This window comes from Harmonia axyridis, chromosome 1 (genome assembly GCF_914767665.1).
Source record: "Harmonia axyridis chromosome 1, icHarAxyr1.1, whole genome shotgun sequence".
NCBI lineage: Eukaryota > Metazoa > Arthropoda > Insecta > Coleoptera > Coccinellidae > Harmonia > Harmonia axyridis.
The window spans coordinates 87,174,818-87,201,931 of NC_059501.1; the positions used below are offsets into that span (position 1 = coordinate 87,174,818).

The 27,114-nt window shown below is 36.9% G+C and overlaps 1 protein-coding gene across 3 annotated transcripts in view; it reads left to right on the forward strand.

The window, feature by feature from the left end:
* The window catches only part of LOC123688563 (fatty acid 2-hydroxylase), a 46,067-nt gene that overhangs the window by 875 nt on the left and 18,078 nt on the right, over positions 1-27,114 (forward strand). Inside the window, exons 1-2 of one of the 3 annotated variants that reach the window (XM_045627147.1) lie at positions 23,528-23,724; positions 23,784-23,908. The exons of 1 other annotated variant lie outside the window; for it this stretch is intronic. In XM_045627147.1, the coding sequence (XP_045483103.1) occupies positions 23,821-23,908 (88 nt within the window). In that variant the 5' untranslated portion in view covers positions 23,528-23,724; positions 23,784-23,820. Of the gene's footprint in view, positions 1-23,519; positions 23,909-27,114 lie in introns of those variants that run through there. One more of the 3 variants, XM_045627146.1, reaches the window with a different exon arrangement.

Here is a 27,114-nt window from a genome sequence, read left to right on the forward strand (position 1 = left end):
TTTCTTTGAAAATAATAAATAAATATATTTAATCAATCTAGCGTATGTTAGTTGACAAGATTCACCTATATTGGTTAAATCTAAATCAATTACTCGTGAGAAACTTCATAAACATCAAAAGTTATTCATCAGATTTTCTATACAGAGAATTTGGGCTCTCTGACTGATTTGAGAATCTCTTGGTAGAGATATGGATAATTTTCAAAGTTATAGATTCTTTTACTGTTTTTGACTTGCTTTCGTGTCATAGAACGAAGCAATTGACTAGTTCTTCTATCTGTACTTTTTCTGAAAGGTTTTCGAATAAGAATTTCACTATTCAAATTGGTTATGGTAACAACATTTAAATAATGTTGGCCATGAATTCCTCTGAAATTTCTCTCAGTATTCACAACTGAACACTGATTTTGATAAAATAACAGTTTCTTAACGTTATTGAAGTGTGTATTTTTCCATGATTGAATGGCATATCTTACTGAACACAAATGACATATGAATGTCTAGCTATAATATATGAGAATAAGAAAGCATTCCATAAGACCAGAGGTTTAGATTATATATATCCCAAGTTCAATCTAACAACAAGCCAACGACAAGTAGAATACAGATGCTTGAAGATGTTCAATTCATTGCCTGAGAACATAAAACTAACAGAGGATGTCAAAGGATTCAAGAGGAAAATATTTAGATTTTTGTTGAATCTGGAAGCATATAATATGACAAGTTACATGAGATAAATAATTGTTTTCGATTTTTTGACACTGTTTCACTTCACTATCACAATGCTGAATTTGATTTGAAATAAAGACCAAATTATTATTATTATTATTATTAATACATGGGTTGCCATAATTACCATTTCGAATTGGATAATTTCTTTTAGAATCCCTATAGAACTTCCTCTGTTCTATGGCTTACTATCTTTAGGCTCAAGTTATTCTGAGGCAAATCAGAAATCAGAAAATATGCGGAAATGGACCTAGAAAGAAACTATAGAAAATATGACATAAAATCCATACTTTCAGTCAAGCTACTATTAAAACACCGAGCTGTCATGTAATTTTCAAAGTTGATGAAGGAGTGCCGAAAGAATAGCAATGAATAAGGAAAGAATAAGGCATTTTAAGCCTGTATATAATCTGTATAGTTAACTCGGAAATCAAACAAATATACTGACTAGAAAGGAGGCACAAACCCATTCTAGTGGCCTGAAAGCTTTTTGTGGTAAAGGTAAATGCACCTATAAGAACGAATTTCGAGAGGAAGAGAAACTTGAAACAGAAACTTTCTGGCGCAGTCTTTCAGAGATGGATAACTCCAAAAAGTTCCTTTGAAACTTTAGTGGTTTAATATAAACAAAATATCTGAACCTCAGAAAGAACATGCAACGCTAAACCTCTTCACTGGCTTCCTTGAAGGACATTGCTTCAAGCAGACATTAACTCCTGAAAAAGTAACTATAGACAAAATAGAAACTGACGATTGCATATTATGTGGAGAGGAGAATTGTCACAGCAGCCAGTACAAATAAATTACTTGGACAAGAACCTTTTGGAAGTGAGGATGTACCTTACAAGAAGCCATCCAAGGTACGGAGGTGAAACTGAAAGATGAGCTGTCGTGAAAATCCCACTCATGGTTGAAATAATTGACCTTGAGGCCTTAAGGTCGAGGTGCAATGTAATCCCTTACACAATAACATCTTAAACATCTTGCTCTTGTGTTACTATTGAGCATATGTCTTGTCCTTTATTGTAGTGCCCTCTTCTTTTCGATATTCTCTTAGTTGGCAATGTTTCTGTTCTTATTAAGAAAGCTTTTGTCCCAAATTTTCAATTATGAATTAATTTGTCTCTAGACTTTCTAAGAACAATCTATATCCCACTAATAAATAAGCACAACACGTTGACGTCCGGATTCTTATTGAGCTGTTTCATCAAAGCAACATCGAATAGACCCGTTTTCAATTTTGCCAACATAATTTCAGGAAATTACGTATTATAAGTAACCACGGCAGAATTCATCTGCGTTCAAAGCCCTTACAAATTATTTCATAAAGTTAAAATATGCTTTGCCCCATTACGACCAAAGCCTACGTTGGTTAATTGAATTTTGTTTCAATCGATGGAGAATTTGGTTGAATACTCTAAGATGCCTATCTGTTTTCTTGAAAAAAGTAAAATATAAGGAATGAAGGGTGTTTTTTTAGAGCTATAGAACTTTAAATTGCAATAAAGCAACGATGGATCATTCGATTGACATGAATTTTATTTATCGGCAAGATAATCTTGTTGCACTACATTTTAAATATGATTTCTGGCGTATGACCGTCACGGCTGGCTCGGATGTAGTCCAATCTGGACGTCCAATTTTCGATGACTTTTTCCAACATTTGTGGCCGTATATCGGCAATAACACGGCGAATGTTGTCTTCCAAATGGTCAAGGGTTTGTGGCTTATCCGCATAGACCAATGACCTCACATAGCCCCTCAGAAAGTAGTCTAGCGGTGTTAAATCACAAGATCTTGGAGGCCAATTCACAGGTCCAAAACGTGAAATTAGGCGGTCACCAAACGTGTCTTTCAATAAATCGATTATGGCACGAGCTGTGTGACATGTTGTGCCGTCTTGTTGGAACCACAGCTCCTGGACATCATGGTTGTTCAATTCAGGAATGGAAAAGTTAGTAATCATGGCTGTATACCGATCACCATTGACTGTACCGTTCTGGCCATCATCGTTTTTGAAGAAGTACGGACCAATGATTCTACCAGTCCATAAAGCGCACCAAACAGTCAGTTTTTCTGGATGTAACGGTGTTTCGACATACACTTGAGAATTAGCTTCACTCCAAATGCGGCAGTTTTGTTTGTTGACGTAGCCATTCAACCGGAAGTGCGCTTCATCGCTAAACAAACTAAAATGGACGTAGTGCGCGATACGTATTCCGCACAGAACCATTATTTTCGAAATGAAATTGCACTATTTGCAAGTGTTGTTCAGGCGTGAGTCTATTCATGATGCATTGCCAAACCAAACTTAGAATAAATCACCTGACAGCTGTTAAATCGGTCGCCATCTTGAACAGTAATGCCAACTTAAAGTTATAGACCTCGAAAAAAAACACCCTATATTAATAATCAGAGAACATTCTTCATAACCCAACGTAGCTTGTCATCTTGGAATTGAAGAAGTAATGAAGGTAGTTTTGTTTATTCTATTCAATACTTATGATTTATCACACGGTAACAAACTACTCTATTTTATAATATGCACCGTTAGCTAAATTTAATTACTACATGTTCCTACTCATCCCGATAACAGCTTTGAGTGCCTTAGGTTAACAGAGATCTATCCAGTATCTTCAAAAGCCCTCTACGCAAAGTTTCTAGCCATTATCTGTGAAAACCCATTAAATTGTTTGTGGAGTGTTTATCTACCTAACCCTTTCCTAGGTCAAGACTTTAGGTATTATGTTCTGCGAAATCAAATTTTCCACGAAGGCTATTAGCATTAGAACACTTGATGTTACTAATCTATATTGCTGCTGCATACACGAAATGTCAGGGTTTCCATAGAAATTCTCTTATTTGGTGACCTTCAAAGGTCGTTGCCTGAAAGGTTAGGGATTGATCAGAACAAAACTTCAGTAGGTGATGAGATACCTATACATATCTCAGCCTCTGAAATAAATGGCATTCACAGAAATTTTATGGAAATTCTGTTTCTATTAATCTTCTAGGACTCTAGATCTAAATCCTGGATAAAAGAATTGAATTAGGAGTTCTGTTCGATTTAACATATGCCTACTTATGCGTTTCGTCCCTGGCACACACACCGGACTCATCAGTGTGACTTTGGTATATTTGTGCGTGCCGTGTCACAGACGCTTGGGGAATTTATTATTATCGGGAGCCGCCGGGACTCGAACTCGGCACCTTCTCGCATCTCGGTGAGTGAGTCTACACTCTTAACCTCTAGGCCACCGAGTGCTGTGTTTATTGTTGCTATGTGGAGCTTTATGAGAAGCCGCCACATGACTCCCTGCCCAGTGACGGAGGAACGAAACTTATGCGTGTTACGAGGTCATCGGTGCAGCCGGGTGATTGCCGCCTAATCAGAGCTGCACATCGCGGCATCGTGCGGACGGTGAATGCCGCCTATTCAGGTCCGCTATACCGCGGCAGACCAATTTTGGAAAAAAAAATTCTTTAATTTTATTGAGACTGTCATTTCTCCAGGAGGCAAGATATGGACTTAAAACCTCATCATGTTTTAGATCATAGCTCGATCTTCAAAAAACGTTTTCAATTGAGGGGTCTGTGACTAATATTTTAGCAGATATAACGATTTTTGTAAAGAAATTCAATTGTTACAGCTTCTTTCCCAAATTTCGAATACTTGGAGTTAGGGACCAAACCCTACCAATTTTCCCTCCCATTCAATTGTCCAAATCCGATTACCCTAGTCAGAAAGACCTTCAATCAACCTCGAAGCAACTCACGACCTTCTCAACCATAACTCTTCAACAGATTATCCTCCCACGTGTTGAAAAATCCCCCTCGACCTCAATCCTTCCTTCGGGAGGTGTCCGACCATATCTCCATAAATAACAGAGGGCACTCTCCCCGAACAATATTTCACTGCCAACCAGTCGAAACAGTCGCTATAGGAAAATCCCAGGATGTATTTTCTGGGAATCGGCTTTTATACGTCCCATAAGCACCGACTCGTGTTCGGGAATCGAACAAAAGAACCGGATGAATTATGGACCACTTTGAAGCCTTTAATGGCTCGAGGAGCAGCTCGACGATGACATCAGGCCAATCAGCGTGTGGAAGAGGCGTCTAATTACCACGTCATGTGTTCATGACGGAGAAGCGCTTTGTTGTGTGGAGTCCTTTAGTTGGCGGAGTTCGGCGTTGCGTTATCTTCATTTTCGCATGGAACGAATGAAGTTTTTCAGCCGTTTGGAAGTTGATTATAATTTGGAAACTTACGAGGGGTTCTCAGTGGCGTTGAAAATGCCCCCACTGAAGGGGTGCCGGTTACCAAATAAAAAACAAAAATCAAAACCCCGACAATTTGATTCTATTATCTCTCCATTTTTTTTCATTAATACAGGGTGATTCACCGGGATGGCCTATGACATTTATGGAGAACTAATCACAATTTTGTGCTGAAAATGTTGATGTTTGAGACAATGGGCGCGTTCAGCAGAAAGATCGATAGCGAAAGTAAAGGGTGTTTTTTTTAGAGCTATAGAACTTTAAATTGCAATAAAGCAACAATGGATTATTCGATTGACATGAATTTTATTTATCCGCAAGATAATCTTGTGGCATTACATTTTAAATATGATTTCTGGCATATGACCGCCGCGGCTGGCTCGGATGTAGTCCAATCTGGACGTCCAATTTTCGATGACTTTTTCCAACATTTGTGGCCGTATATCGGCAATTACACGGCGAATGTTGTCTTCCAAATGGTCAAGGGTTTGTAGCTTATCCACATAGATCAATGACTTTACATAGCCTCAAAGAAAGTAGTCTAGCGGTGTTAAATCTCAAGATCTTGGAGGCCAATTCACAGGTCCAAAACGTGAAATTAGGCGGTCACCAAACGTGTCGTTCAATAAATCGATTGTGGCACGAGCTGTGTGACATTTTGCGCCGTCTTGTTGGAACCACAGCTCCTGGACATCATGGTTGTTCAATTCAGAAATCAAAAAGTTAGTAATCATGGCTCTATACCGATCACCATTGACTGTAACGTTCTGGCCATCATCGTTTTTGAAGAAGTACGGACCAATGATTCCACCAGCCCATAAAGCGCACCAAACAGTCAGTTTTTCTGAATGTAACGGTGTTTCGACATACACTTGAGGATTAGCTTCACTCCAAATGCGGCAGTTTTGTTTGTTGACGTAGCCATTCAACCAGAAGTGCGCTTCATCGCTAAACAAAATAAAATGGAGGTAGTGCGCGATACGTATTCCGCACAGAACCATTATTTTCGAAATGAAATTGCAATATTTGCAAGCGTTGTTCAGGCACGAGTCTATTGAATTGAGTCAATGAATTGCCAAACTAAACTGAGAATAAATCACTTGATAGCTGTTAAATCGGTCGCCGTCTCGAACAGTAATGCCAACTTAAAGTTATATACCTCGAAATAACACCCTTTAGTTCCGCTTCTGATAGGTATCAGTTTGGTAACGTTAGTACTCTCTGCTGGACGGGTTGCACTGTGACTGTAAACTGTTCACCATTTTTGTAGTGAAATTCAACATTTTCATTGCGTTGATGAAGCATCTATCGTTCCAATTTGAGTAATGGCGTAGTTTTTACTTGTCAAATGTCAACTTGTCAAAGATGACAGCTTCAAAAGTGACAGCCGTCCGATAGAGGGCTGTTGAAAAAGCCAAAATGTTAGCGAACCAATTGTTGTTAATATTGAATTATTTGCGGAAATTATTCTGTTTTATTTCATTCATCAAGCATTGAAACCATTGGTATTCCTGAAACAAAAGCGCCAAAATACCGTGATACTTCAAATGGCTCTTTTCCTCAACGCGAATTGACGTAATAACACAATGCGAATTCAATTCATCCAGGTTGGCCCTCTACTTGATAAACAGCGTGGCGCATGTCATGAAAACGCGTGAAAAATTGATTTCATTTCAGGAATGGAAACCGGCTGACGTCATCACTCCCTCATGACATACACCCCGCGTTTGTCGTCAGATGTATAGGAGCAGGTTCAACAACCCAAGAAATTAAATACGTTATTATGCTAATTGAGATTATCAATTCTTGACATCGATAAGAACGTTTTACTGATATGGATGCGGGCTTATATTTTGATGTTGGCTGGCCTGAAATGCAGAATAGTAAAACAAGGTGACGTGTGAATAAAATGTTATAGGAATACGATACTTTGTAATGTGTGGGAGACTTCTTTATCAGCTACTTTGTCTATGGTTTAGACTAACAGCTGAATTTTGGAAATCGATTTGAGAAAAGTAAAACAAGCGAAAGTTCGTGAAGATCATTCATTGGGCATTTAGATTCTCTTTCAAATAATTTCGGTGTCTCCGAATAAATCCGTTAGATTTAAGATTCCACTGAATTTTGCATGTTGCACAGGATGTTAGTGCCACGTACTTAATGAGGTGAAGTAATAAAAGTTGTTGAATAATTTTTGTTTATAAATACTTCATGATCCGAAATTTTCTTAAAAATATACAGGGTGAGTATTTGGCTTGTACATATATTTCAACCGAAGATTCCTGAGGTATATATGTATAAGCCAGACTCACCCTGTATATACATCTAATGAATAAGTTCCAATGAATATTTCATCGATTAACACCAAATTCAGAAACGTTCATTGTAATAATGAACAGTTCATTGGTTCAATGAATGTTGTTCTTTGATCCAATGAAAAAATTCATCAATACGATGAACAAATTTTCATGGTCTCAATATTTCTGTTCATCGGCTGAAAAATGGTAACTGAATTCATCACTACATTGAACTTGTTCATTGAACTTTTATACACTTTTGATTCATTGTAGTATCCAATCTTATTTCTCCAAAATTTTAGATACGATCAAGCAGAGATCTATCTTTTCATTGTAAAATAAGGGTTTGAAGGACACTATACTCGTTTGAAATGTATGAAATCAGTGTACAGTCAAGCCACGGTGTATAGAATTTATACCGTGGTCAAACATGATTATTAGATGTGGCACCACTGTGCTCAACGTGGCAACGTGGCAAACCCCCTCTGTCTCAACAATTACACCCTTAGTACGAGAGTACTGAGAGAGTCCTTCCTTCTCGTCCAGACCTTCAAGTCATCAACACGCTCTCGTTAAGTAACTACGCGCCGCACCACCACAGTTGTAAACCTTGTAACCAAGCAAAATATACACGTAAACCCGATACAGTCTTTTTCTCGTTCCCGAAAGGGTGGTCCTTCATCGCGCATATTCAGTCAGTTATTATGTACTATACATCATTGTTTCTATCGATATTGTTTCTGCAAGTTTGAGTTTATTCAAAATTGACTAACTTATGTTGATATCAGAAGGTTTGATTATCATGTGAACCCTTACAGCAATTTTTCTTAATTTGAAATCGAAATATACCGAAAAACTCTCCGAGTAAGATTCTAAAAATAGCGTAACCGGATATTCCTACAGGAGTGGTAGTATCCATCCAAATTAACGTTATCTTACACTCTCACTTAATGAGTAGCTATATATTCATTAATTAGACACTCCCTCTTCCAGCCACTATGGAAGACTCGATGCACTTGACACCGCTGACCTCATTTCTTGGCCACAACTGGAGTTTATTACCCAAACAGAGGAATACAACCTCAAGTGTGCTCAATTTTGAAGATTATTTGTACCTTCTTAATCTTTTAAGGGGCTTCTGTGTCAAATGAAAACACCGCAAATTTCATAGGATGGTTCAATATTACCTAGTATCTTACAAAATTATAACTTTTATAGAAAGTGTGTTTTCTTAGAGCTATAAAACTTTAAATCGCAATAAAACAACGATGGATTATTCAATTGACATGAATTCTATTTATCCACAAGATAATCTTGTAGCATTACATTTTAAATATGATTTCGGGCATATGACCGCCACGGCTGGCTCGGATGTAGTCCAATCTGGACGTCCAATTTTCGATGACTTTTTCCAACATTTGTGGCCGTACTAAGGCAATAACACGGCGAATTTTGTCTTCCAAATGGTCAAGGGTTTGTGGCTTATCCGCATAGACCAATGACTTTACATAGCCCCACAGAAAGTAGTCTAGCGGTGTTAATTCACAAGATCTTGGAGGCCAATTCACAGGTCCAAAACGTGAAATTAGGCGGTCACCAAACGTGTCTTTCAATATATCGATTGTGGCACGAGCTGTGTGACATGTTGCGCCGTCTTGTTGGAACCACAGCTCCTGGACATCATGGTTGTTCAATTCAGGAATGAAAAAGTTAGTAATCATGGCTCTATACCGATCACCATTGACTGTAACGTTCTGGCCATCATCATTTTTGAAGAAGTACGGACCAATGATTTCACAAGCCCATAAAGCGCACCAAACAGTCAGTTTTTCTGGATGTAACGGTGTTTGGTGATGAGCTTCACCAAGGATTAGCTTCACTCCAAATGCGGCAGTTTTGTTTGTTGACGTAGCCATTCAACCAGAAGTGCGCTTCATCGCTTAACAAAATAAAATGGACATAGTGCGCGATACGTATTGCACTATTTGCAAGCGTTGTTCAGGCGTGAGTCTATTCATGATGAATTGCCAAACCAAACTGAGAATAAATCACTTAGCAGCTGTTAAATCGGTCTTCATCTTGAACAGTAATGTTAAAAAGTGTTAAAGTTATATACCTCGAAAAAAAACACCCGTTAGAATACCCTTTATAGAAGTATACTAAGGAGGAAATCTAACTCAACATATTGACATAATTTGTATTCTTTACCGTAATAACCGCGATATTTTCTAATATTCAATTAACTTTTTATGGACTTGTTCAAGAAATATTATAATTGTCTTCTGAAGACATTTAACATTGTCAGATTTTTGATCAAAAATAATATCCTTGTTGAGTTCCCGATAATTTGACGTATGTCAACCAAAAAACAACCGACAAGAAGTGCTCCGAAATTGAACCTGTTATTTGCAGCGATTAAATAACAATTATCAAACTAACTCATAATGAACCTTGAAACTGGCAGATTTTTCTCTGCCGTGGACCGCATCAATCAATTGTTATTGTTCTCGCAATAAGCAGATCAACAATCGACGTTGCCAGATTCAATTTAAGCGGTTCGATGAAATCCAGGAATGTAAAAAGTTATTCTAGTGATTCTCATTAATGGTGTGACTCATCACGTTTATGTCTATAGTCTAGGAAGTGACGAAACAGGCGATTTTTTATTTTTCTGTTATGGGTGGTGTAATGTTGTGATTGACGGAATTTGTATATATTTATTGAAAGATGAGTAAGGCTTCTTTCCAGGAATTTTAATATTGTTTTATCTTTAGGGATGTATCACACTGAAAGAAATAGAATATTTGAGAAGGAGACAGGATATTCTGATCGCTTATTCATTCAGTTGCTGAACCTGCACACGCTGATGACTTTTTAATTTTAATTTAATCATTATATTGTGAAAAAAAAAAAGTAAAAAACCAGAACAACTTTGGGTTAAGACGTTGGGCAGATAATTCGATCTATGATTACGTCACAATGTTATAATTTTGAATTTTGAGCTGGAAAAGGATAAGTCTATAGAGCTACAGAAGAGGAAGAAGAAAGGATAAAGTTCCAGTCAATGATGACAAACCTGTCCTAAATTCGATGTTTAACGTCCATCCGGCCGGCCGAATGTAAACTCTCGAACGAAAAGACCTATTAACCTAAATTTTAAATATTATGAAGTTATTGCATATTGCTGAAATTATCACCAAAAAAGCTATCTAATGATGCAATAATATATTGGGTGTGCTATTTGAAATAAGGAAGAAGTAGTCTGTTTCAGGTAAAGGGTGTTTTTTTAGAGCTATAAAACTTTGAATTGCAATAAAACAACGATGGATTATTCGATTGACATGAATTTTATTTATCCGCAAGATAATCTTGTGGCATTACATTTTAAATATGATTTCTGGCATATGACAGCCACGGCTGGCTCGGATGTAGTTCAATCTGGACGTCCAATTTTCGATGACTTTTTCCAACATTTGTGACCTAATATCGGCAATAATGTTGTCTTCCAAATGGTCAAGGGTTTATGGCTTATCCGCATAGACCAATGACTTTACATAGCCTCACAGAAAGTAGTCTAGCGGTGTGAAATCACAAGATCTTGGAAGCTAATTCACAGGTCCAAAACGTGAAACTAGGCGGTCACCAAACATGTCTTTCAATAATTCGATTGTGGCACGAGCTGTGTGACATGTTGCGCCGTCTTGTTGGAACCACAGCTCCTGGTTGTTCAATTCAGGAATGGAAAAGTTAGTAATCATGCCTCTATAGACTCTATACCGATCACCATTGACTGTAAAGTTCTGGCCATCATCGTTTTTGAAGAAGTACTGACCAATGATTCCACCAGCCCATAAAGTGCACCAAACAGTCAGTTTTTCTGGATGTAACGGTGTTTCGGCATACACTTGAGGATAAGCTCCACTCCAAAAGCGGCAGTTTCGTTTGTTGACGTAGGCGTTCAAACAGAAGTGCGCTTCATCGCTAATGGACGTAGTGCGCGATACGTATTCCGTACAGAACCATTATTTTCGAAATAAAATTGCACTATTTGCAAGCGTTGTTCAGGCGTGAGTCTATTCACTATGAATTGCCAAACCAAACTGAGAACAAATCACTTAACAGCTGTTAAATCGGTCGTCATCTCGAACAGTAATGCCAACTTAAAGTTATATACCTCGAAAAAAACACCCATTATTTTGGCCACACGGTATATCATCTAATGGAAAACCCAGCACCTCATAGTTTAGAATTCGTGCCAAAACAATACCCCACTTTTGATTCTCATTTCTCACTGCGAATCCCATTAGTTCAACTTATTTCCAGTAGAGGGCAATCACCCCTCACCATACTGGGTTAACCCCAGAGGAAGGAAAGGGCTTGAGTAGGATTGGTTGGATGAAGTGGAGAAGCTGAAATGAAATTATATCTCTCTAAATGGGTCAGACAAGACGACGTCTAGCATTTAGTCCTACACTCAACCAGGATATCGATCCGGTAGTCCATTTATGACAGTTCTATTTGTGCGAAACGGGGAATCGGTTATTTCTGGATGATCCGGATACGGAAACATCCGTATGCCGATAAGTTTGATTGGTTGAAAGTGGGAATGGATTCTTTAGAGACTTCGATAGAAGAGGAACATGCTCGTTAAAATTATGTTCAGAAGGAGTTTACAGAGAATGTTGTTTTTACGGTTAGTGATACGTGTTGAACTGTACACAATTGGCCATCGAGATATTGTGATTTAACACCTTCAGCCTTTTTTATTTGGGGCCACGCGAAGGATAAAATCTATGACAATGCTCCACTATCGATTCTAGTCCTCAAATATGGAATTAGTGAAGTTATCTAGGACATTCAGCCGCAAATGTGCAAATTGGTCATGGAAAATTCCATGAAAAGAATATGGTGCTCAGGTGCTGCAACCGTAGCGGCCATTTGGCTGATATCATTTTCTATTGTTAATGGTATACCTTCCTCTGTACAATGATATTTTGGGGTAACACGTTTTCGTGGGTATAATTAAAACACTGATGGACGACAAACGAGAACTTTATTGGGGTACAGCACTTGGAAACATTCTTGAACATTTTACTAACTCAACTAGTCTTCACCTCGTCACTTGCTTCCTGAACTTCTAGTTTTATAACTGGGTTACAAACATAAAATCATATTGTACACCGTTAATTTCTTCTTCCTTTTCTTATTCTCTAAGTTGTATGCCTGCGCAATAGTGTCCTGGTGCCTCCACATTAATTAGGGTAGCGGAAAGATATTCTCTATTGTATCTTTCTGATTCTGACCCTATGAATGAAAGTTGTATGCACAAGTACCACGAAAGACCATTGTTACACTAATGCAGATACATTTATATTAAGTATTGTGTCAACAATTTCGGCTGGACGCAGTCGCCGCAAAATAAACATCCATTGATTTATCTTAAAATGTACTCGTTTTTTCATCCAAAAATGGAATCTTTTATTGGAAAACCCTTTAGTTTCCAAAAAAATCAGTTGATTTCACTCAAACGAAAACTCGGTTCGTAAAAGAATAAAATGAGCCTCTAGGTATATAAACATTCAAACTGCAAGTGATCATTTCCAAGCCTACATAATGACTAGCAATTAAATTCTTATCATAAAACTTCCAAATGATGACATGGAACCTTCCACAACTCATCAAATTATAAAAAGTGTCCTCAACTGGACAAGTTATTGATTCTACGAAACGCCTATGCATTATTGATTTGCCTAGGATTTCACTGGAGTATTCATCGTAATTTTTATTGATTACAAGCAATATAATGACTTTTCAGCAATGACTGAACTATGATAATTATAGAGCATGACTACAAAGGTCCGATTCATTTGCGTTTAGAAATTAAAATCATTCGAGAATTATATTTTTCGTTGTAGTCAATTTTAAACATTGAATTTCCTCGAGAATTAAAATTGTTCTATCTGGTTTGCTGAACCTTGAATTCTATCAAAAAATAATTGTTGATGAGATGATAAACAAGAAGCTTTATAATAAAAAAAAATACTAAGGGATTCAGATCTGGTTAACAAGGTGGCCATGACATTAGTTTCCTTTGACCATTCATTTATTCCGGAAATTTTGAGCTACTTATCTCCTTCCTTGTGGTGGTGCATCTCTGCTGATATCTGATACCATATATTTCGAACAATATTAGTAGGATGTTGGCTATATTGGACAATAATGGGGAAGGTGAATTGAACTCAGTTGAACTTTGTCGAAGTTTCGGACATTTATTATCTTCAATTTACATCCAAAACAATGGGTTTGACCTTAATCATGATTAAATTCAACTATGATGTTGTTCAGGTGGAATCATACGTTTATAATGTTGGAGGTATATTACCTAACATTAATTAACCTAACCAAAACGATCACTGTTATCACTATCTGTCAAAATGTCTCTCAAATTCTGTGAAATTCCTCATTTGATAGAAATTTTAAGAAATATGTAGTGATAATAGTGATCGGTTGGTTAGATTAGAATCATAGAGTAATAAACATAGAGGGACTATACGCAATTTTTACATGTTCCAAATATGGTTAGATTACGTTGATGGATTGTGATATATTTTCAAAAACACAATTGTACTATATCGTTATAAATGTATATTATATTGAATGAAATATATTTATTTGAGTGATTCCTGTTTAAATATGCAAATTTTATTATTTGGATTCCGATAGCTAATTGTCGAATTTATTATAAGCAGAATATTTTTTATTTTCTGTATCTACCTGCTGAAATCCAAGGTTTGGCAACTTTTGCTCTCCTAGTGTCATCGGTTGTTTCACGTCGTTTGGCACGCTTGAAGTTTGTTTTCGGAATTTCTGATATATTTAGGTATTTATTTCAATTTATTTTGACTTCATATGAAACATCGATTCACTAAGTATGGGAAGTGCGTTCCTTGTGGAGCAACTCGAGAATTGAATGAAATATCGTATCACTGATATTCTTCATTTCCGCGAGCTTTATGTCAAATTTTATAGTACATGTTGGGGACAAAATTTGCTGAAAATGACATATGCTCCCTCCACCTATGTTCATTACTCTGAAGTTAGAATTAATTATTGTTAGGTAATAAACCTCCAACATAAATAAATTATATCAAATTCTTGAAACTACTAGACGAAAATGAATCAGATCAATGTTCATAATGAAAAAAGTTTAAATAGATCACAACTATAGTGTGTGAAAGTTTGTCATAGATCTTGTAGAACTCCCTGTATACATATTTCGTTATGTGGACTGCTAAATAATGAATACTGTAGGTTGATATATGCTATATTTAGCGATGTTAATTCAGGAATATTGTCAATGTTATGTCAATGTGAATTTTTTCAACCTTGAACTACGTTATATAGATCATTAATATCAATTTAGGTTTAGTTTCGATTTTGAACCACGTTTAGTCGAATATTGCAGCAATTGAAGCAATCTTTTTGATATTTCGATGTTTTTTGAGAGATCTATCTATTTATAGGATAATAATAAATACTCGTACCTCAATAAAATAAATATTTGTATGAATTCATAGTGTTTTTAAATTCTTCATTATCCAATACAATCTATGATTTTCCAGAGATATCTTCAATTTGAAAAGCTTCTTCTGGTCATAACTCGGAAAGATCTCACCAAAGACCCGCCTAGATAGACGGACCTCAACACTATAAACAAAAACATAAAATTCACAGGGTTCTGTTTACTTCCTGTCTATATTTAGCACGATATCATAGATTGTCAGGAAAAAGTGAAAGGATTTCCTATGAATTCAGCCATATGATCCTGTTCACACAGTGTATTTCGCGGATTATTTCATTAGATATCGCCCCCAGTGGCGCTATCAATGCAAGAGCACACGATAATAGTACGTCTAGATAGCTTTTAACCGTTGCATTTTCTCTCCAATCGGATTCAACTTAAGCTAGAACCTATTGCTTCCGAATCTACAGAAGATGTTGGAAGTTTGTGATCACTTTTGGGGTGACAAAAATTTTTAGTTCTTGGTTCGATATCTTCGCTTGCGAAATGCATTTCGTATCATATTGAACAACTTTGGTTTCGTATATGTCTGTCTGTGTGTCCGCACATCCTTGCAAAAGCCTTAACTTCTATGATTCTGATCCGATCTCAATAAAATTTGGTGTAGTTTAGGGCGCAAATAATCCGATAGAGCACAACACATAATGTGCAAGTGTCTGGAACTGGTCAGAATAAGAAGTTCTGCATCTTTACGAAGTTAGGTATAATCCAATTGTTTGTGGTTGAATCGATCAACTGTAATTCTATTAAATTGGGATAATGAAACACCGGATTTCTTAAGGTAACAGCTACGAGCGTACTGAATATGGTACTCCAATTTCCTGGGGATGTTAAGCGTCGCTTTGGATTTTGCATACCAAAGCACAATCCAGGTCCCTGATTGGTCCACGTCTTCGTTCCTTGCCCTTAGATGTGACTTCAGGATGACCATATGTAGCGCCAATGTGGCGCCAAGGATGTTCCTGTTCTATTTTTAGCCCTCGCTGTACCTGCTGGGGTTGGTTTTCCGACCTAAATGCGTCTCTCTGAATATTCAACTGCCCGTAAAGTTTGCCAGAAATTCACTTGACGCAACACCAATCCCAAAATGATAAATCTCAGATTGACGTATTTTTTCTCTATCCCAATAATCCCTCAAATTATTGAACAAAAATTATATTTCTTCAGTAGGTACAGGGTTTTCACAATTCGATATTCACTGAAAGTATCTCGAGAATGAAAAGACTACTGGATCCCTAATCTCCTTGTACATAATAACAATATATCAGAAATGATATAAAAGATATCTTCATTATTTATCAAGTTATAAACTTTTCTGAAAAATGACAATTGGAAATATTTTGTTTATCTTGGTTTTTGTTCGAGAAATCCGGAAAAATTCTGAAACGTTTTTTCAACATTATTATGGTTTATATGGTACTCATATCAGGCCTTAAAAATTAATAACTGTTTTAGAGATTTGCAGGAAAGCTGATGTTTCTTCAATGGGTCACACTATATTTTTCAACGCAGTTTTTTTGCTGCAGATTTGTCGAAAAGCCATCCGTTATCGGTTCTTCAAAAATATCATTGAGGTATTTGACTTAATTTTTTTATAGGACCTGGGAGTTCTTGAAGATTTTCCTATAAGTCTTATAGTTCTCGAGATGCTTTCAGTGAGCATTGAATTTGGGACATCCTGTAAATTTTCGAGTTCTTTTTTTCAAGAAACGAAAAAACCCCATATCGATATTCACTTTCATTTTCAAGATATGAACAAAAATTGAAAATTTGCTCTATTGATTATTTTTACCAATCTGCCCAGTGAAGGTTAAAAACGTACAACTCATGATTGCGGTTTGATAAAAAAACACTTTTTTATCAACGAATGCTCCTACAGATACCTTTTCCCATTGAATTCTTTGGGTATTTCCCATAAGAAAAGTACACAGTTACAACTTTGAATAGGCTCAGTGGGAAAATATCGATTTTCGTTTAAGTGCTACCTGGAAATTATTGACTATCGTAGAGAGAGGGTGCTTCAGGGTCGGACCCCACTAGAGGGTCTGCTCGAGGAGTTGTGTGGCGACCGAAGAGGGCACTAGAGAAACTGTTGGATAATGGTGATAAAAAATGAAGACTATGAGAATGGGAAGAAACAGGTGCCTTGGTTCAGGACTTTGTATTTTTTTTTGTATGTTCTTATATGGATCATATATTCCTTTCGAAAAAGTATTCGTCATTTAAACACAAAATTGTCTATCTAATTTCTTAATATCGCATTACTCATTACTTACGTCAATGAATAATGCAATAGGTGGATTTTTTTCGATCGATATTTCTAACTCTCCTTCTCATATCAATGTTACATTGTGCATATCTAATACTAAGAAGATAACATTAAAAATTCTCAGGCTGAAATGCTGCCTTATGCATTTTTATACGTTAAAAATTGAACACAACTATTCGATGAACTTCGTCAGATCTTATTCCACAGAAATCTGCACACCTATCCCTTCATTTTAAAGAATTTCAAGGTCTATTTACTTGAACGCACCTATAAGTGGGTAAACCGAAACTTAAAAATTATGGATTTTGTCGATAAGGACTGATAAGGATACCGTTGAGATAATAAGAGTCAAACTGATGACTCATCAAATTTTCCCTGAATCCAGGAAAAGGTAGAGATACACCTTTTTATCATTGGAGGAATACTATTTGGGATTTCCTATCTGTATAGCTACAACTTTGAATTTAAGTAAAGGATGTCCCAAATTGTATGCTCACTGGAAGCATCTTGAGAACTATAAGACTTGAAGAAATAATCTTCAAGGACCCTCGATTCCTATTTTCGAAATAATAAGATATCAGAAGACAGATTATAAATATCTTGATTCATCCTTGAGTGACAGGTTACAGGGCTACAGCTATTCTGTAAATTTTTTTTCAGTAATTTTCATGGTTTATAAATGGCTACGTCAACAAACAAAACTGCCGCATTTGGAGTGAAGCTAATCCTCAAGTGTATGTCGAAACAACGTTACATCCAGAAAAACTGACTGTTTGGTGCGCTTTATGGGCTGGTGGAATCATTGGTCCGTACTTCTTCAAAAACGATGATGGCCAGAACGTTACAGTCAATGGTGATCGGTATAGAGCCATGATTACTAAATTTTTCATTCCTGAATTGATGTCCAGGATGTCCAGGAGCTGTGGTTCCAACAAGACGGCGCAACATGTCACACAGCTCGTGCCACAATTGATTTATTGAAAGACACGTTTGGTGACCGCCTAATTTCACGTTTTGGACCTGTGAATTGGCCTCCAAGATCTTGTGATTTAACACCGCTAGACTACTTTCTGTGGGGCTATGTAAAGCCATTGATCTATGCCATTCTATGCGGATAAGCCACAAACCCTTGACCATTTGGAACACAACATTCGCCGTGTTATTGCCGATATACGGCCACAAATGTTGAAAAAAATCATCGAAAATTGGACGTCCAGATTGGACTACATCCGAGCCAGCCGTGGCAGTCATATGCCAGAAATCATATTTAAAATGTAATGCCACAAGATTATCTTGCGGATAAATGAAAATCATGTCAATCGAATAATAATCCATCGTTGTTTTATTGCAATTTAAAGTTCTATAGCTCTAAATAAAACACCCTTTATATGTGATAGCAGTGGTAACCAATGTAGAGGTGTAGATCTAATAGTTCCACTGATAATTCTCATAGAGACATTAAGCTGTGCATTAATTTCATGGATGTAAGCACTATTGAACCAAACAGAACAACAGTATTCAGCAGCAGAAATTCCAAGGCCAAAGCTGTCATACAAAGAGTTCTGGCATCAGCACCCCATGAAGAACCAGCTAATTTTTAAAGAATATTATTCCTCGACTTCAATTTCATACGTGAATTATCCAAGTGGACCTTGAAATTCAAAGGAATCTCGTATTAAGACGTGCAGTCGCATCAACATGCGAAAAATGCATCCTTGTCCACGTTGATCTCCAAGGGCCTATAAATGAAGGAACTCTCAAAGACAATAATAAATACAATAAATACATTTTATTTGTTATTTTTCCGCTGGGTGGCGCTCCGCAGTAATTCATACTGAGTAGCGTCTGCCAGCATTCAATAAGGTGCCTGCTATTTCGTTTGTTTGTCATCTTGGGTATAGTTATGCGGTACTGATGATCCCTAATAAGGGTATATCGCTACTTTTCCTTGATGATGAACATTCTCCTTGGGTTACTTTCTATTTTGATTCCTACGCAATAACGTGGAAATCTTCTGTTTGACAATGGTTATGTGGATGGCATATTACATATTTGCCGAAACATCAACCAGATAAGTAATATCTTTTGATATTTATATACACTTGGAAATCGTACTTTTTTCTTTTCTTTCATTCTCAAAGATGCCTGACTTTTTTTTTCGATATTCTGGTCGAATTTTTTATTGTTCCAACGAACATTTTTTTGGGTCGCAAACTTCTAACCTAACGGAATCGAATACATCGTTACGTCAACGTCAGCCAGTCAGACGTACAAACCTTATATCAAATAAACATACACATCCATCTTGGAGAAACGAGCGTATTAAGCAATCCTTCTACGAGAACCGAAGACGTCGAGATACCAATCCGAAACGTCAGCGTTTCTGCACAACATCCTTTTCCATCCTCTTTGCCTTCCGTCTTGCAGACTGGCGTGTTATTACGGATCGCCAGTTAACACGATAATGGAGGTTTTATTTTTAGGAACGAAGGTGAGAGGAACAGCCGCTGGAGCATGAAATAAACTAGAGATTTGGGTCAAACCGAGCCACCGTGAAATAGAACGCGTTTAGGCCTTTTTTTTTCTTCTCTGCGACGGGGTTTTTGATGGAAACACTCGTGGACGGCCTTGGAACGGAATTGCAGATCTTCCGGATGCTGGGAAGATGAAGTAAGAATGGTTGAGGTTGTTGAGATGAACTGGGACTGGCGTAATCAATTTTCTGTTCGATGGGTTGATTCAGGGAGCGTTCTGGACAAATGGATGTTGTTGTATACTCGTACATAGGCGTACAGCTTTGCTTCCGCCGTTCCTTTCGAAATTCCAGGCTTTATTGTAAAAATCTGCTTATAAGGGGTGTTTTTTTAGAGCTATGGAACAAAAAATTGCAATAAAACAACGATGGATTATTCGATTGACATGAATTTTATTTAACCCCAAAATAATCTTGTGGCATTACATTTTAAATATGATTTCTGGCATATGACCGCCACGGCTGGCTCGGATGTAGTCCAATCTGGACGTCCAATTTTCGATTACTTTTTTCAACATTTGTGGCCGTATATCGGCAATAACACGGCGAATGTTGTCTTCCAAATGGTCAAGGGTTTGTGGCTTGTTCGCATAGACCAATGACTTCACATAGCCCCACAGAAAGCAGTCTAGCGGTGTTAAATCACAAGATCTTGGACAATTCACAGGTTCAAAAAGTAAAATTAGGCGGTTGCCAAACGTTTCTTTCAATAAATCGATTGTGGCACGAGCTGTGTGACATGTTGCGCCATCTTGTTGGAACCACAGCTCCTGGACATCATGGTTGTTCCATTCAGGAATGAAAAAGTTAGTAATCATGGCTCTATACCGATCACCATTGACTGTAACGATCTGGCCATCATTGTTTTTGAAGAAGTACGGACCAATGATTCCACCAGCCCATAAAGCGCACCAAACAGTCAGTTTTTCTGGATATAACGGTGTTTCGACATACACTTGAAGATTAGCTTCACTCCAAATGCGGCAGTTTTGTTTGTTGACGTAGCCATTCAACCAGAAGTGCGCTTCATCGCTAAACAAAATAAAATGGACGTAGTGCGCGATACTTATTCCGCACAGATTCATTATTTTCTAAATAAAATTGCACTATTTGCAAGCGTTGTTCAGGCGTGAGTCTATTCATGATGAATTGCCAAACCAAACTGAGAATAAATCAATTGACAGCTGTTGAATCGGTAGCCATCTTGAACTGAAATGCCAACTTAAAGTTATATACCTCGAAAAAAACACCCGTTATCTTTATTCGTTCTTGCTAGACCACCTACCCTGCCTACCCCTTAGCGACGACCCTGATCGTAATAAAAATATCTATCACAACAAGCTCCTAGTACTGAGATCGAAGCTGCTGAATTATTCTGAATATTAAAGCCAATTATAAAAATCTCCCAAAGGTTCACCTATTACGCCCGCAAAAAAAAATTCAAAACAACAATTAGGAGAAGGAAGTCAACACTTGAAGCGGTGAAGCCTCAAGACTTTCCCAGCCATTAGACGATACTCCAATTCATAAATAAATATCAGAACACCTAGAATAAAACTGGACACACGAAAATAGACTTCGCAAACCTACATTCGACTGACTCATTTCTATTCATTTCTATTTTTAGGATTGTATCGGTTATGTATTCCCCTTAGGCATCGGCTCCAGATGAATCGCAGAAGAGATCAACATCCGCTTGATGCTGGACCCCCTATTATCATTGACGTGCGAGGATAATATCGGATGTTTCCGAGAAAAAAACCGGCTCGTACTTCCGACGTCTGCGAAAATAGACCGCGTCTGGCAACGTCGGCGAATTTCGGGACTCGCGTTTCAGCTGTTCGCGCTGATTCTCCGGTTTTCGAGGGTAAGGGTGCGGCCGCACGTTGGAATTTGTGGGATGGATTGTTGAAATTTATGAAATTTGAGACAGATGAAGTGATTTTGACCTTGAATTTTTCATCTGTACGTCTGACCCAAATATTAAGGACCAAAAATTATAGACATTTGGGAAATGTCTATTCTATGTACTATGTACTATTTCCCTTGAACAAGCAGGCAATTGTAAAAATAAGGGTAAATTTCCTACCACTTAATGTAGCACTTCGTATGCCAACCATTTGGTTAAGTCAAAGCCCACTATTATCTATTAGGTGTACAACTTTTCTTCCGCCATTTTGCAAGAGGTAGCGATAAGTGGTAGTCGAAATAAATAGATCGTAGATGTCATATAATAAGATTAGGTATTTTTAAACATAATGCCATCGAAATATTAGTCGATTTGTGTCTGCATCATAAAGTTATTTCCGATTAAACATGTCAGCTTACGTGCCAAATTCTCGTCATTTGCGGGAGAATATAATTTTCTGCTTTAATATGAAGAAATGTGCGGCCGAGGCTCATCGAATGCTCTCAATTACCTATGGTGAGGCCGTTATTAGTGAAAGAACGTGCTGAGAGTGGATTCGACGCTTCAAGAACGGTGATTTCGACGTCTAAGACCACTTTGGCGGTGGAAGAGAGAAGGTTTTCGAAGATGAAAAATTGGAGGCATTTCTTGATCAAAACTCGTGTCAACGCAACAAGAATTGGCAAGATCGTAGAGAGTGATACAACAAGCCATTTCAAAATGCCTGAAAGTCATGGGAATGATTCAGAAACAAGGAAATTGGTTGCCGTACGAGTTGAAGCCGAGAGATGTTGAACGGCGTTTGTTTGCTTGTGAACAGCTGCTTGCCAGGCAAAGACGGAAAGCATTTCTGCATCGCATTGTGACTGGAGACAAAAAATGGGTTCATTACGATAATCCCAAGCGCAGAAAAACATTGGGATATCCCGGCCATGCTTCTACGTCGACGGCCAAACCGAATATTCACTGTTCCAAAGTCATGCTTAGTATTTGGTGGGACCAGCTCGGCGTGGTGTATTATCAGTTTTTGAAACCGACTGAAACAATCACAGGCAATCGTAATCGAACACAATTGATGCATTTGAACCGAGCATTGAAAGACAAACGGCCGCAATACAATAAGAGACATGATAAAGTGATTTTACAGCATGACGATGCTCGACCCCATGTTGCGAAAGTGGTCAAGACATACTTGGAAACGTTAAAATGAGAAATCCTACCCCATTTGCCGTTTTCTTCAGACGTTGGTCTCTCAGACTATCACTTGTTTCGATCTAGAGCTCAAGGCCTGGCTTTCCAACACTTCCGGTCTTATGAGAAGTAGAATTTGGATCGATTCGTGGATCGCTTCAAAAGATGACCAGTTTTTTCAACGCGGGATACGTACGATAATAATAATAATATTAGAGTTTATTGGTCAGTTTTTCACAACTATCTAACAACTCTAACAACAATGTCCGTAAAATGGGAGAAAATAGTGGCCAGCGATGGACAATACTTTGAATCATTAATGTATTACCAGTTTTTTACAATAAAGCCTCGAATTTCGGTAAGAAACGGCGGAAACAAAGTTGTACGCCTTTGTATTTTCGATCTCTTGTGCGTCCTCCAATCATGTAAATGTGCCACCCTTAAGGAGCTCGCCCCACAGTCTGAGACACGCTGCACTATTTTGAACAGTTGATAAAATGCAACTCTTTTTTTATTGCAGTTACTTTTTAACATACTCTTCTTCTCTTAAAATTCCTGAATATTTCCAAATTCTCGACCTTTTAAGCCAAAAATTATCTCGTATAACATAATTCGATAGTTTATTACTATTTTTAACCACAAATTCGCCGATTGCAGCAAATCCGGTCGTGCAGCCCGACCCTTACCCCGTTATAGCTTTCCTTTTCTAAAACGCCGCGGTCCGCCGACCACGGAAAAGCACACCGGAGTTCGCGCGATTGTCGGCATGAGGTAACAGTGGAAATACTAGAGTAGTAACGGACGCACGTTGCGTGTGATTAACTCGATTACGCCGCCTCCTTTGATCAGCCAAATCAGCCGCCTCCGGCGCCAGGATGCAACCGGTTCATTTCGGCAGCCTCCCTCGCGACTAAAGACCGTTCCCGAAAAACCGTACGAGAAGTACGTCAGTGTGTGGACGAAATCGAAAGTTGAAAGTGGTTTTTTTTTAGTTTGTTTTGGACGTTGAAAAGTTGGCAATTTGGTGTGATGATGAAAAGTTATTTCACGACGCCCAGTGATCAAATTTCGAAAAATTCCTGGGGTTCTATTTTACAGGAATTCACTACTGACAGTAGTAAGTACGATGTTTGTAGGTTAAAATACGCATCGGTTGTAAAGTAACGGTTTGTTGGTGGTTGCACAACCACCTCGGTTTAAAATCATATCAGAAATTGTGTCAGGGTTATGTCCCATTTATTTGCGAAACACTCTCCTGTTGTTTTTATTTTCGGGATTTTTTTTTACATTGTCAAGGCTGTCAATCTTGGATCTTGTTTATGTTTCTGAGTTGAAACCACATGTGGAAGATACACATTTTTTTCAACTCATTGGTTGATATTTCTTCTATTGAAAACAAACTTTATTACATTAACGACTCGCATTACCAGGTAGATTTAACACTTTCGTGCTTATCACATTAATTTTTTTAAACGACTTTTCATTCAGTATCGAGGACATTATTTCAACATTATTTTTTCATCATATAATTAAGTATCTACCAGAGAATCGTCTTGATTGTTTCGATTCAAGTTTATTATACACTTTAACAAAATTTCGCAATACTACTAAAAATGATTTTTTCCGAATTAAACCTTGAAATAGAGGGTGTTTCCAAAATGACAGATTCCCTAGATCATTTTAAGAATAAAAAGCCCTATAAACATGGGCCACAAACGTTTTGTTTTTGAAATAGAGGGTGTTAGAGTTTGAAATTTTTTGTTTGTGTATGCTAATTTTGTTTAAAATCCACAGGGTAATATTTTTTTCTGGAACAGTTCAGAAAAATGTAAAAAGGAATTTGGGCTCATAATCTACTTTTGATAACCTGTATCTAGTTTTGTCCTATCTGCTAGCGATTTCGAGTAAAGAAAATCGAACAAATCTTTAATAACCCTCAGGAAAGTCCAAATTATTATAAAGATTCAATAAGTGCGCAGTCATGAATAAATTAATTATAATTTTTGGTACTCATTCACCCAATATGTAGCGAAAAGATTTATGAAGATTCGACAAACAGATATGTATATTCATTATAAAAATGTAGGACAACAAAAAATATCTTGATTCTAGAAAACACTGCGTTATCCGAGGAATCTCTCATTTTCTTTTTGCTTGCAATTTAGGAACATCATGTACAAGTGACACTGAATTTTCTGTATCACAAAATTCATATAATATGTAGAAATATCAATCCAAAATTATTTGTTCCAGAATCCGTGAAAAACTGTTCAAAAAACTTTATCTTCGACGCTATCAAAGAAAGCTAGTTGTTTGTGGTAGAATAAGATAAAATGAAAAAAAAATCAGGGAGCAATAAAGCACAGAATTGGTATTATTCGTCCAAATTCATTGTATCACCTTCATAGAGTAAAATTCACATTGTTCTGGATTATTATTTCCCTTAATGAACTCTTCAAAACGATCAAGGACAACTTTTTTGAGTTTTGATAATATTTTCACAATTTTATATTTTGGAATGTGTTGAATCCATCGAACAGACAGAAAATCGAAAGTTTCCATGATATTATTATTTTGCCGTATGAATCCTTTTATATCGAGAACCATGAATTTTAAAGGCAAAAAATCAATGTTGATTTTTTTGAAAATCATATCTCAAAAATAGACTGCACAGAGTCACGAAATTTAAAAGGCATGTTGCCACAATTGCAATTAATACAATTTATCAAACCAATGTCCTAGCCATATCAGTTCCGCAGTTATGAAGTGTTAAATAAATCTTTTTGTATCATAACTACATTTCACAGACTAAGATGTTAGTCTTAATTTCAGATATTGTCTGAAATATGAAGAAACAATAACAAAAAGTGTAAAATTTGCAGAATCACTCAGGTAATTTTATTGTAATCAATGCCGGTGCGTAAAAAGTTTCATAAATTGTGAAGATCGGGAGTTTTAGAAGTAGAAAATACTGTTTTTCATGCACATATATATTTTATCTTCTGCTCAATGTTTCCAAATAAATTTCTGACAACTTTATATCAAGCTTGCACCAAGCCTAAAATTCAATGTAACTCATTCATGCACTAAATAATGAATATTTTACAACCTATTCACTATTGCATTTTTCAGCCAATTCCAATTGAGCAGATGCCAAAATTATGTAAGCGCATAAGAATAATTTCATGTGAAACCAATTTTTTATTTGTGGCTACTAATTTGTTTCAAAGAAAATTGTTGAATACTCTTGAATTCAGCACACGATTTATGAAGAGGATGTGAGAGGTATTTGTGTATGAATTCACTTCCGTATTTTCACTTTTTTTCCTATTTAGAATTTTGTGGGACTGATAAATACATTGAACCGTTTCAGTACGTATCTAGAAGAAATTCGAATAGACTAATTTTATTTTAATAAAGCGGGTTTTAACAAAACACAGAGAAAGACATATGTAAAAAATTGGTTAAGGTCATTATTCAGGTACACATATTATTAACATATGACTGGGAACTTTGTTCAATTGCAATTGAGAGATAGATTAGGAAGGTATTGAAAATAATTATGGTAATTTTCCAGGTTATTCTTAATTGCAAAAAAATTATTAGGTAGTAGGTAATTATATGCGTTTTTGGAGTTTGTTCAGAATTGAAGACTTGAATTTAATAATTGTTAGCATCCTAACAAGCTAGATTCGCTCAAAATTCACAAATCATTGCAAATATATGCGACTTATGTGTGTCATATCAACAAGCCGAAAACTGAGAAGAACTTTCACACGTAGATCTTGATGTGGGCCAGTGAGAGATGATGGTAATCCATACCATACAGTTGCATACAAGAAAGAAAATAATATCATAAACTTTGTAGAGCTAAGCAGAGGATATACCTGATAATATTCCTTGAATTATCAAACTTTTGCACGTAGTCGTTTTTGAGATAAATAATTTTTAGATAAGAAAATCTCTCCCTATGCAAAGAGTCGTAGATAAAGTTATCTTGGATTTCCTTGAATGCTTGAATGAAAATGAAAGATATGTGATGGAAATCCACATTTTGATCGATCTAATCTGATTCGCAGTAATTTTCGATAAGCTTTCACCTATATATCGAAAAAATTTCGATACATTTTAATTTTAAAGACGAACGTAGATCAATAAATTATGCTCCCTAGAGTAGTTTCCACCATATTCAATTAAGAAAATCGATCATGTTCAAGTTTGTTCAGATTATATTTCACTTTAAGATGAAATATGATATTCAACCGATGAGTTTCAGTATTTCTTGGGCTGATCCAATTTACCTCCATATATTCTCAAGCAATC